General features: G+C 44.0%; 1 protein-coding gene across 1 annotated transcript in view; it reads left to right on the top strand.

Annotated features, from left to right (window-relative positions):
• The first annotated feature begins 2121 nt into the window (after window positions 1–2121).
• The window catches only part of DCBLD2 (discoidin, CUB and LCCL domain containing 2), a 91011-nt gene continuing 80426 nt past the window's right edge, over window positions 2122–12706 (top strand). Inside the window, exon 1 of the mRNA XM_056559299.1 lies at window positions 2122–2395. Within this exon, the coding sequence (XP_056415274.1) occupies window positions 2296–2395 (100 nt within the window). The 5' untranslated portion in view covers window positions 2122–2295. The remainder of the gene's footprint in view (window positions 2396–12706) is intronic.

Here is a 12706-nt window from a genome sequence, read left to right as displayed (position 1 = left end):
ATGGGGATATTTTAGCAGTGACAGTGAAGACATCCCAGCAGTGCCCAGGTGATGGGGATATTTTAGCAGTGACAGTGGGGACATCCCAGCAGTGCCCAGGTGATGGGGATATTTGAGCAGTGACAGTGGGGATATCCCAGCAGTGCCCAGGTGATGGGGATATTTTAGCAGTGACAGTGGGGACATCCCAGCAGTGCCCAGGTGATGGGGATATTTGAGCAGTGACAGTGGGGACATCCCAGCAGTGCCCAGGTGATGGGGATATTTTAGCAGTGACAGTGGGGATATCCCAGCAGAGCCCAGGTGATGGGGATATTTTAGCAGTGACAGTGGGGACATCCCAGCAGTGCCCAGGTGATAGGGATATTTGAGCAGTGACAGTGGGGACATCCCAGCAGTGCCCAGGTGATGGGGATATTTGAGCAGTGACAGTGGGGACATCCCAGCAGTGAACAGGTGACGGAGGACATCTAAGCAGTGACAGTGGGGACATCCCAGCAGTGCCCAGGTGATGGGGATATTTGAGCAGTGACAGTGGGGACATCCCAGCAGTGCCCAGGTGATGGGGATATTTGAGCAGTGACAGTGTGGACATCCCAGCAGTGCCCAGGTGATGGGGATATTTTAGCAGTGACAGTGGGGACATCCCAGCAGTGCCCAGGTGATGGGGATATTTGAGCAGTGACAGTGGGGACATCCTAGCAGTGCCCAGGTGATGGGGATATTTTAGCAGTGACAGTGGGGACATCCTAGCAGTGCCCAGGTGATGGGGATATTTTAGCAGTGACAGTGGAGACATCCCAGCAGTGCCCAGGTGATGGGGATATTTTAGCAGTGACAGTGGGGACATCCCAGCAGTGCCCAGGTGATGGGGATATTTGAGCAGTGACAGTGGGGACATCCCAGCAGTGCCCAGGTGATGGGGATATTTTAGCAGTGACAGTGGGGATATCCCAGCAGAGCCCAGGTGATGGGGATATTTTAGCAGTGACAGTGGGGACATCCCAGCAGTGCCCAGGTGATAGGGATATTTGAGCAGTGACAGTGGGGACATCCCAGCAGTGCCCAGGTGATAGGGATATTTGAGCAGTGACAGTGGGGACATCCCAGCAGTGCCCAGGTGATGGGGATATTTGAGCAGTGACAGTGGGGACATCCCAGCAGTGAACAGGTGACGGAGGACATCTAAGCAGTGACAGTGGGGACATCCCAGCAGTGCCCAGGTGATGGGGATATTTTAGCAGTGACAGTGGGGACATCCCAGCAGTGCCCAGGTGATGGGGATATTTTAGCAGTGACAGTGGGGACATCCCAGCAGTGCCCAGGTGATGGGGATATTTTAGCAGTGACTAGGTGATGGGGATATTTTAGCAGTGCCCAGGTGATGGGGATATTTTAGCAGTGCCCAGGTGATGGGGATATTTTAGCAGTGCCCAGGTGATGGGGATATTTTAGCAGTGCCCAGGTGATGGGGATATTTTAGCAGTGTCTAGGTGACAGTAGGCCATTCAGTGTGACCAGGTGAGATATCCAAGGAGACTGTTGAGAATAATATATTATGGTGCCTGGCAGACAGCGCTGCAATTCTTTTTGCTGGTTCTTGTGGTACTTTTTCTTGGAAAGCACAGTCTGAAGGGTGTTCTTGCCACCAAGAATATCAGGAGGGTGACAGAAACCATAACTATGCCCAATCTGGATTTCCCAATATCTACTTGGAAATATAACTGCCACAGTCCTTACTTTATTACAAGGAAAACCGTGACTAGTGTGAACACAGCCTGAATGTCAATCGTTACTTGAGTCATTTCCATGAGGAGTAATTGAGGACGTGCCTGGGGTATGGTGGGTCCCCACAGGTTACACGTACGGTCAGCTCAGGCTGTAGTATAGAGTGAAGCCCCCACTAGACACCTGAGCCCCCCGGACACTATACGCCACAGACACACGTGTGTGCAGGGTAAACACTCCCCGCTGTGGACGTGACCCGTGTAGTGGGAGGAGTGTCACATTCTAGTGGGGGTCACTCTCCCACACTGGGGGGTAACTACATAGCCCACTCACACATCAGGAGGGGGTGTGGCTACCCGCCCCTCGGTCCGCCCATTAACCCTGTACAAGCCTTGGGCAGAGACAGCAGTAGTTGCTGTAGGGACGTCTTGTTGTGGCTGCAGGACTTTAAGGGGTTAACGGGAGTCCTGCTGCGGGGATCCGGCGGCGGAAGTAGCGCGCGCTCCCGGGATCTGCCGGGATCCGCTCTCCCGCCGCCCAGCATGTACTCTGGCCGCTGCTGCGGGGATGGACACCGGGGGGATGCTGAGCGGACGGCCGCCTGTACTGCTGCTGATCACGGGCTACGTCCTCTCCGGGCTGCTCCGAAATACGGAGGCGCAAAACGGTGAGCGGGGCCGGGGGCTGAGCCGTCCGTGTGTGTATACTGTGTGATTGTAGTGTGTGTATACTGTGTGATTGTTGTGTGTGTGTGTGTATACTGTGTGATTGTAATGTGTGTATACAGTGTGTACGGTGTATGATTGTAGTGTGTGTACAGTGTGTTATTGTAATGTGTGTGTGTACAGTGTGTGATTGTAATGTGTGTGTGTACAGTGTGTTATTGTACAGTGTGTGATTGTAATGTGTGTGTGTGTACAGTGTGTGATTGTAATGTGTGTGTGTGTACAGTGTGTGATTGTAAGTTGTGTGTGTACAGTGTGTGATTGTAATGTGTGTGTGTGTGTGATTGTAATGTGTGTGATTGTAATGTGTGTGTGTGTACAGTGTGATTGATGTGTGTGTGTGTACAGTGTGATTGATATGTGTGTGTGTACAGTGTGTGATTGTAATGTGTGTGTGTGTACAGTGTGTGATTGTAATGTGTGTGTGTGTACAGTGTGTGATTGTAATGTTGTGTGTGTGTACAGTGTGTGATTGTAATGTGTGTGTGTGTACAGTGTGTGATTGTAATGTGTGTGTGTGTACAGTGTGTGATTGTAATGTGTGTGTGTGTACAGTGTGTGATTGTAATGTGTGTGTGGTGTACAGTGTGTGATTGTAATGTGTGTGTGTGTACAGTGTGTGATTGTAATGTGTGTGTGTGTACAGTGTGTGATTGTAATGTGTGTGTGTGTACAGTGTGTGATTGTAATGTGTGTGTGTGTGTACAGTGTGTGATTGTAATGTGTGTGTGTGTGTACAGTGTGTGATTGTAATGTGTGTGTGTGTGTACAGTGTGTGATTGTAATGTGTGTGTGTGTGTACAGTGTGTGATTGTAATGTGTGTGTGTGTGTACAGTGTGTGATTGTAATGTGTGTGTGTGTGTACAGTGTGTGATTGTAATGTGTGTGTGTGTGTACAGTGTGTGATTGTAATGTGTGTGTGTGTGTACAGTGTGTGATTGTAATGTGTGTGTGTGTGTACAGTGTGTGATTGTAATGTGTGTGTGTGTGTACAGTGTGTGATTGTAATGTGTGTGTGTGTGTGTACAGTGTGTGATTGTAATGTGTGTGTGTGTGTGTGTACAGTGTGTGATTGTAATGTGTGTGTGTGTGTGTGTACAGTGTGTGATTGTAATGTGTGTGTGTGTGTGTACAGTGTGTGATTGTAATGTGTGTGTGTGTGTGTGTACAGTGTGTGATTGTAATGTGTGTGTGTGTGTACAGTGTGTGATTGTAATGTGTGTGTGTGTGTGTGTACAGTGTGTGATTGTAATGTGTGTGTGTGTGTACAGTGTGTGATTGTAATGTGTGTGTGTGTGTACAGTGTGTGATTGTAATGTGTGTGTGTGTGTGTACAGTGTGTGATTGTAATGTGTGTGTGTGTGTGTACAGTGTGTGATTGTAATGTGTGTGTGTGTGTGTACAGTGTGTGATTGTAATGTGTGTGTGTGTGTGTGTACAGTGTGTGATTGTAATGTGTGTGTGTGTGTGTGTACAGTGTGTGATTGTAATGTGTGTGTGTGTGTGTGTACAGTGTGTGATTGTAATGTGTGTGTGTGTGTGTACAGTGTGTGATTGTAATGTGTGTGTGTGTGTGTACAGTGTGTGATTGTAATGTGTGTGTGTGTGTGTGTGTACAGTGTGTGATTGTAATGTGTGTGTGTGTGTGTGTGTGTGTACAGTGTGTGATTGTAATGTGTGTGTGTGTGTGTGTGTACAGTGTGTGATTGTAATGTGTGTGTGTGTGTGTGTGTACAGTGTGTGATTGTAATGTGTGTGTGTGTGTGTGTGTACAGTGTGTGATTGTAATGTGTGTGTGTGTGTACAGTGTGTGATTGTAATGTGTGTGTGTGTGTGTGTACAGTGTGTGATTGTAATGTGTGTGTGTGTGTGTGTACAGTGTGTGATTGTAATGTGTGTGTGTGTGTGTACAGTGTGTGATTGTAATGTGTGTGTGTGTGTGTGTACAGTGTGTGATTGTAATGTGTGTGTGTGTGTGTGTACAGTGTGTGATTGTAATGTGTGTGTGTGTGTGTGTACAGTGTGTGATTGTAATGTGTGTGTGTGTGTGTGTACAGTGTGTGATTGTAATGTGTGTGTGTGTGTGTGTGTACAGTGTGTGATTGTAATGTGTGTGTGTGTGTACAGTGTGTGATTGTAATGTGTGTGTGTGTGTGTACAGTGTGTGATTGTAATGTGTGTGTGTGTGTGTACAGTGTGTGATTGTAATGTGTGTGTGTGTGTGTGTGTGTACAGTGTGTGATTGTAATGTGTGTGATGTGTGATTGTGGTGTGTACAGTGTATGTATATACACAGATATATTGCTTTACACAAGATATATACACGTTGTCTGTATATGTATAGTATGTCTGAGATATATTAATATAAAATATATATTTTTTTAGTTTTTTTTTTTGTTTAAATAAAGATTGTATATAATGTCTGTATACTCCTTTATAGTTGGTGTGTATTGTGTGTACATTCTCATCGTAGGGAAATGGTGACTGTTATAATATCAAAGTGTTTTTATAATGTCTATGCAGAGGTGTGTATTTACAATGTGTGCACATTAACATGGGGACAGAAGTGTGTGTGTGTGTGTGTGTATTAAAATATGGACACTAAATAAGGCAAATGCAGAGGTGTCAGTATATAGAGGTGGTGTATTTGTGCTTTATCCATAAAGTGATTTTGTGTGTGCATTTTGTATATCAACATCTATGACTGATCTCTATCGATATACAGATGTTTGTATTCTATGCATCTATAGTATGTAAATATTTAGTGTTTATAGTGTGTGTGTTTAATCTATTGTCACTCTGTATCTCTTCCAGTATAGTGTTGTTTTTATTACTGTACCACAACTATTGTCACTATCCTGTATGCAGCACATTGTTCTTGTCCTAAGACATTAATTCATACATTGTATCGTTTGTGTTTTCTACTCCTTGTCTTTAACCCTTTCATGCTGTAGGCTCTCCTTTTGTTACTCTGCTGAAGCTTGAGATCCCTGTGATGACATCCTGGGGTATGAGAGCATCTGTGATTTTTTTTTTATTTATTTATTTGGGGGGGGGGGGGGGGGGGGGGGGTTGGGTTGGTGCTCCTGTGCTTTGTTGGTTACAGTCAGAGTGGAATGGACAATACACTGTGTCAGAAGATAGTGAAAATAGTTACTTGTGCTATACACTAGTTTACTGATCCCCCTGCATTACCCTATTGACTTAAAGGGGTACTTCCGTGAATTAAATTTTTTTTTTTTTTTTTTTTTTTTAAATCAACTGGTGCTAGAAAGTTAAACAGATTTGTTAATTACTTCTATAAAAAAAAATCTTAATCCTTCCAGTACTTATTAGCTGCTGAATACTACAGAGGAAATGGTTTTCTTTTTGGAACACAGAGCTCTCTGCTGACATCACGACCACAATGCTCTCTGCTGACATCTCTGTCCATTTTAGGAACTGTCCATAGCAGCATATGTTTGCTATGGGCTTTTTCTCCCACTCTGGACAGTTCCTAAAATGGACAGAGATGTCAGCAGAGAGCACTGTGGTCATGATGTCAGCAGAGAGCGCTGTGTTCCAAAAAGAAAACCATTTCCTCAGTAGTATTCAGCAGCTAATAAGTACTGGAAGGATTAAGATTTTTTTTATTAGAAGTAATTTGCAAATCTGTTTAACTTTCTGGCACCAGTTGATTTAAAAAAAATTAAATAAAAAAAAAAAATAATAATAATTTCCGCACAGGAGTACCCCTTTAAAACAGGGTTCCTTCAGCTTTTGGCTGTCTGGACATGCTGGGAGTTGTGGTTTTGCAACAGCTGGAGGCACCCTGGTTGGGAAACACTGAGCTAGTATGATCTAGCGCTATTAAACATAATAGTACACGTTTCCTACTGTAACTTATGCTTTCGGGGCATGCTGGAAGTTGTAGGTTTGCAACAGCTGGAGGCACCCTGGTTGGGAAACACAGACCCAGTGTGACTTATCACTAATATTAAACATAATAGTGCACAGATTTGTCCTATTGTAACTCGTGCATCTACACAGCAGCATCTAGCAGCGTTGCGATAAGAGTTTTCCACAGGAAACATTTAAAAACATTGTTTTTTTTTTTTTTTTCCATTGGAAAATTGTCCAGATCATATTGTTCAGTATATTGTGTATGGACAATAGGAAATCTAGGAATGCTGATGGGATCAGAAGCCATAACTCAGGGTTTCCCAAGGTGCTGTCAGCTGTTGCAAAATTACAACTCCCAGCATGCCCGGACAGCCGAAGGCTGTCCGGGCATGCTGGGAGTTGTAGTTTTGCAACAGCTGGCGGAGCTCTGGTTGGGAAGCACTGCCATCACCTATTGAGTCTTGGGCTGCAGGGTCTCATCCTTATGGGGTCCTGGAAAATGTTGAGAAGGGGATGTCACATTTATCAAACAGATTAGGCACTTAAAGGGGTACTCCAGTGCAAGAAATGTTTTTTTTTTTTTTTCTTCCCAAATCAACTGTTGCCAGAAAGTTACACAGATTTATAAATTACTTCTATTAAATAATAGTAATCCTTCCAGTACTTATCAGCTGCTCTATGCTCCAGAGGAAGTTGTGTAGTTCTTTCCAGTCTGACCACAGTGTTCTCTGCGATCACCTCTGTCTATGTCAGGAACTGCCCAGAGCAGGAGAGGTTTGCTATGGGGATTTGCTCCTACTCTGGACAGTTCCTGACATGGACAGAGGTGTCAGCAGAGAGCACTGTGGTCAGACAGGAAACAACTCAACTTCCTCTGTAGTATACAGCAGCTGATAAGTACTGGAAGGGTTAAGATTTTAGTTTTTTTTAAAGAAGTAAGTTACAAATCTGTTTATCTTTCTGAAGCCAGTTGATAAGAAATAAATTGTTTTCCACCGGGGAAATCATTTTTTGTTTTTAATCAACTGGTGCCAGAAAGTTAAACAGCTTAGTAAATTACTGACACCTCTGTCCATGTCAGGAACTGTCCAGAGCAGGGGAGGTTTGCTATGGGGATTTGCTCCTGCTTAGAGATGAGCGAACTTATAGTAAACTCGATTCGTCACGAACTTCTCGGCTCGGCAGTTGATGACTTATCCTTCATAAATTAGTTCAGCTTTCAGGTGCTCCCGTGGGCTGGAAAAGGTGAATACAGTCCTAGGAGACTCTTTCCTAGGACTGTATCTACCTTTTCCAGCCCACCGGAGCACCTGAAAGCTGAACTAATTTATGCAGGATAAGTCATCAACTGCCGAGCCGAGAAGTTCGTGACGAATCGAATTTACTGTAAGTTCGCTCATCTCTACTCCTGCTCTGGACAGTTCCTGACTGGGCCAGAGGTGTCAGCAGAGAGTACAGTGGGCAGACAAAAAAAGAGATTCAAAAAGAAAATCACTTTCTCTGTATTATACAGCAGCTGATAAGTACTGGAAGGATTAACTTTCTGGCACCAGTTGCTTGGGGGGAGGGATGGGGGGGGGGGGAAATTGGATTTAAAGGAGTGTCCCTTTTAAGTCCATGTGGGATTCCCCTTTAAGGAGTGGATGTGTGTTTTTCTGTTTGGTATATAGAGGCAGCAGTATAATATATTGTGTTGGCATGGACTTCCACTAGTAGACGGGCTGCTGAGTCTCCAGGAATCGTTGCCTGTCAGCTTAACAGTGAAGTAGAATAAATGTGATCTCCGGAGCAGGCGATATTGATTTCTCCTCTCCAGACAGTGAACAGATTGTGACACCCTGCTATCAGCCCTGTTATCACTCCCCAGGCTCCTGGTGGAGGGCAGACTGGCACAGAGCGGGCATTGTCTGATGGCTGACTATATAGTTCCTTGTACTGAATGCAATGGTTCATCAATTGTATTTACAGTGGAAATGCTGTCTGGCTGGCAGACGATAACCAACCTAATACCTCGTCAAAGGGAGTTCCTATCATGGATACATTAATAGGGGTCCACAGAGACATCCTCCAATCCCCAAAATTTGAGGTGGTCTGAATACTTAATGAGGGGGTACCTATAGTCATGGCTGTAAACATTGGCACCACTGAAATTATTCAAAAAAAAAAAAAAAAATGAAGTATTTCTCACAGAAAAGGATTGCAGGAACACTTTTTGCTATACATATGTTTACTCCCTTTGTGTGTATTGGAACTAAACCAAAAAAGGAGGGGAAAAAAGCAAATTGGACATAATGTCACACCAAACTCCAAAAATGGGCTGGACAAAATTATTGGCACTCTTTCAAAATTGTGGAAAAAATAAGATTGTTTCAAGCATGTGCTGCTCCTTTAAACTCACCTGGGGCAAGTAACAGGTGTGGACAATATAAAAATCACACCTGAAAGCAGATAAAAAGGAGAGAAGTTCACTTTGTTTTTGAATTGCGTGTCTGTGTGTGCCACATTAAGCATGGACAACAGAAAGAGAACTGTCTGAGGACTTGAGAACCAAAATTTTGGAAAAATATCAACAATCTCAAGGTTACAAGTCCATCTCCAGTGATCTAGATTTGCCTTTGTCCACAGTGGGCAACATTATCAAGAAGTTTGCAACCCATGGCACTGTAGCTAATCTCCCTGGGTGTGGATGGAAGAGAAAAATTGAAAGGTGTCAATGCAGAATAGTCCAGATGGTGGATAAGCAGCCCCAAACAAGTTCCAAAGATATTCAAGCTGTCCTGCAGGCTCAGGAAGCATCAGTGTAAGCGCGAACTATCCGTCGACATTTAAATGAAATGAAACACTATGGCAGGAGACCCAGGAGGACCCCACTGCTGACACAGACATAAAAAAGCAAGACTAAATTTTGTCGTAATGAATTGAGTAACCAAAATCCTTCTGGGAAAACGTCTTGTGGACAGATGAGACCAAGATAGAGCTTTTTGGTAGAGAACATCATTCTACTGTTTACCGAAAACGGAATGAGGCCAACAAAGAAAAGAACACAGTGACTACAGTGAAATATGGTGGATGTTCAATGATGTTTTGGGGTTGTTTTGCTGCCTCTGGCACTGGGTGCCTTGAATGTGTACAAGGCATCATGAAATCTGAGGATTACTAATGGATTTTGGGTCGCACTGTACAGCCCAGTGTCAGAAAGCTGGGTTTGAATCCGAGATCTTGGGTCTTCCAGCAGGACAATGACCCCAAACATACATCAAAAAGCACCCAGAAATGGATGGCAACAAAGCACTGGAGAGTTCTGAAGTGGCAGCAATGAGTCCAGATCTAAATCCCATTGAACACCTGTGGAGAGATCTTAAAATTGCTCTTGGGAAAAGGCGCCCTTCCAATAAGAGAGACCTGGAGCAGTTTGCAAAGGAAGAGTGGTCCAACATTCCAGCTGAGAGGTGTAAGAAGCTTATTGATGGTTATAGGAAGCCACTTATTTCAGTTTTATTTTATTTATTTATTTTTTTCCCCAAAGGGTGTGCAACCAAATATTAAGATTGCCAATAATTTTGTCCAGCCCATTTTTGGAGTTTGGTGTGACATTATGTACAATTTGCTTTTTTTCCCTTCCTTTTTTGGTTTAGTTCCAGTACACAAAGGGAATAGACATGTTACTGCAATCCTTTTCTGTGAGAAATACTTCATTTTCATGAGAAATTTTCGGGGTGCCAACATTTACGCTCATGACTTCACCTGCTATGGGTTGGAATCAGTGGGGCTCCTTTTTTTTTTTTTAGGGTGTATTCACACTTATTCGCAGTTTAGTTTGCATTGAAATCTGCACACCCTGAGCATCAAATATGTGCATGATACTGTACATGTAAATTCACCCTAAGGGTAGATGTGCTGTTTTATGCTGCATGTTTTCCTACTCATTGAAATCAACTTCAGTGGGTAGTAAAATAACGCAACAGCAAAATACGGCTTGTATGGCCCTACCCTTAGGGTACGTTCACACAGGCGGATTACCTGCGGAATTTCCACAGCATATTTGCTGTGGAAAATCCGCTGCAGATTTTGCTGCCATTGACCTCAATGGGTCCAAAGGAAAATCTGCAAATCATCCTCTATTGCGGATTTTCACACCCATTGAAGTCAATGGTGGAAACTCCCCAGGTAATCCACCCGTGTAAGCATACCCAGATGGCTCATTCACACGAGCAGATTTCTTTCCAAACTCTCAGCCGAACTCCTGCTGCGAGTTTGAAAAGGGGCGGGGTGTCCGTGCGCTATACACAGCAGATTTTTGCCAGCAGAATCTCCGTTGTTGAAAATCTGCTGCAGACCCCATTGAAGTCAATAGGGTCTGCGGTGGATATCTGCAGCAGAGAGCCCGCCCTATTTCTAACACGCAGAGGGAAACTCACAGATCTGCTCGTGTGAACGAGCCCTTATGGTGCATTTGGATGCCCTCCAGAGCAAATACACCATGCAGTTTTCAGTAAGGGGGGTGGATATTGAGTTCAAGGACAGCAGTGTCGAATTTTTTTTTCTTTTATTTTTTCCCCTGTTAAAGTTAATGGAGAAATTCTTTACCAAATCCATGGCAGCCTAAGCATGCTGCAGATTCTGTCTGTAGGCTATCTTCTACTTAGTGTTTTTTTTTTTCCTCTTTGGATCTGACAAATAAGACTAGACTTCCATGTTTGTTTGTTTTTTATAATTTTTTTTTTTTGTTTTTTGCCATTTTTCCTGGTAAACACTCCCCTGGTTTGGCATTTTTTTTTTTTCTTCTCATGACAAGTTACGATTCAAGGATTTCTATAAAGCTGTGTTTCCACTTGTCAGTTTGGCTCAAAAACTGAACTTTCAAAAAAGCCTGAAATGGATCCAGGAAGAAGTAGTAGTAATTGGGGAAGAGGGGAAACCTCAAACGCCAGTCTTAAACCCACATGGCGTTTTTGATGGGAGTATGAGTTGTTTAAAAATGTTGGCCTTTGCAAAAGACAATCTAGCCGTCCTACCAGGTTGCACTTGTGTCAGGAAATTCATGGTCTGATCTAGGCTGGATCAAGAGGATGTATCTTTATCCACTGGGATAGTGCAGAATGTTTCCAGTAACATTAATCTGCTAATGTGACACAATTTCTGGCATTCACTATGCTGTACACCAAGGAGATGGCTATAAATGATGGAGAGCGGGCTGTAAATTACACAGCAGTCACTTTACAGCATAGCGTCCGGAGATTGCAGCGTTTGGCTTTACAAGTCACTTTGCTGTCTAAGAGGTTATGGATTTTATTTTACACTTTTCTATTTGCATCAGATTGATTTCCATTTCCAGTCTGTGTTTGGCACCATTTAGATCAGTGGGGTTTTTGAAGAGAACCACTGCTTACTTAAATAATTTGTCTACTTTTCGAAACTTCTTGGCAAAACCCCTTTTAGGTTGATACGCTTCCGATAATCTGTCCGATTTAGCTGTTGGAAAATCTCGTTTCCACAGGAAAAATCCATATTAAATCATACAGATTGTGGTGCTGTCCTGTTGATTTTACTGCAGATTCTGAAAAGAATACAAAGTCATTGGGTGTAAAATGCACATTTGCAGTGCTCCGACCATACGCCGCACAATGCATCAAGATGGTTTGCATGGTTGTCGTCCCAGAAGGAAGCCTCCCATAAAGTTCATGCACAAGAAAGTCTGCAGTTTCTTAAAGACAAGCAGACTTAAGACATGGATTACTGGAACCATGTCCTGTGATCCAATGAGACCGAGAGAAACTTATTTGGTTCAGATGGTGTCAAGCGTCTGTGGTGACAACCAGATGAGGAGTATAAAGACAAGGGTGACTTGCCCCCAATCAAGCATGGTGGTGGGAGTGTCATGGTCTGGGGCTGCATGAGTGCGGCTGGCACTGGAGAGCTACAGATCATTGAGAGAACCATGAAATGCCAATATGTACTGTGATATACTGAAGAGCATGATTCCCCCCCCCCCCCCCTCCCTTCAGAGACTGGGCTGCAGGGAAGTATTCCAACATAACAACCCCCAAACACCTCCAAGACCACCACTGCCAGCTAAAGAAGCTGAGGGAAAAGGTGATGGACTGGCCAAGCATGTCTCCAGACCATGGGGCATCCTCAAAGGGAAAGGGGGGGGGTAGTACAAGGTTTCTAATATCGACCAGCACTATGATGTTGTCATGGAGGAGGCAAGAGGACTCCAGCAGCAACCTGTGAAGCTCTGGTGAACTCCATGTCCAAGAGACTTAAAGGGGTACTCCGCCCCTAGACATCTTATCCCCTATCGAAAGGAAAGGGGATAAGATGTCTGATCGCAGGGGTCCCGCCACTGGGTACCCCCGCGATCTCTGCT

This window comes from Hyla sarda, chromosome 2 (assembly GCF_029499605.1).
Source record: "Hyla sarda isolate aHylSar1 chromosome 2, aHylSar1.hap1, whole genome shotgun sequence".
Taxonomy (NCBI): Eukaryota; Metazoa; Chordata; class Amphibia; order Anura; family Hylidae; genus Hyla; species Hyla sarda.
Note: the sequence above shows the minus strand (reverse complement) of the source record. Positions and strands in the feature narration are given on the sequence as shown.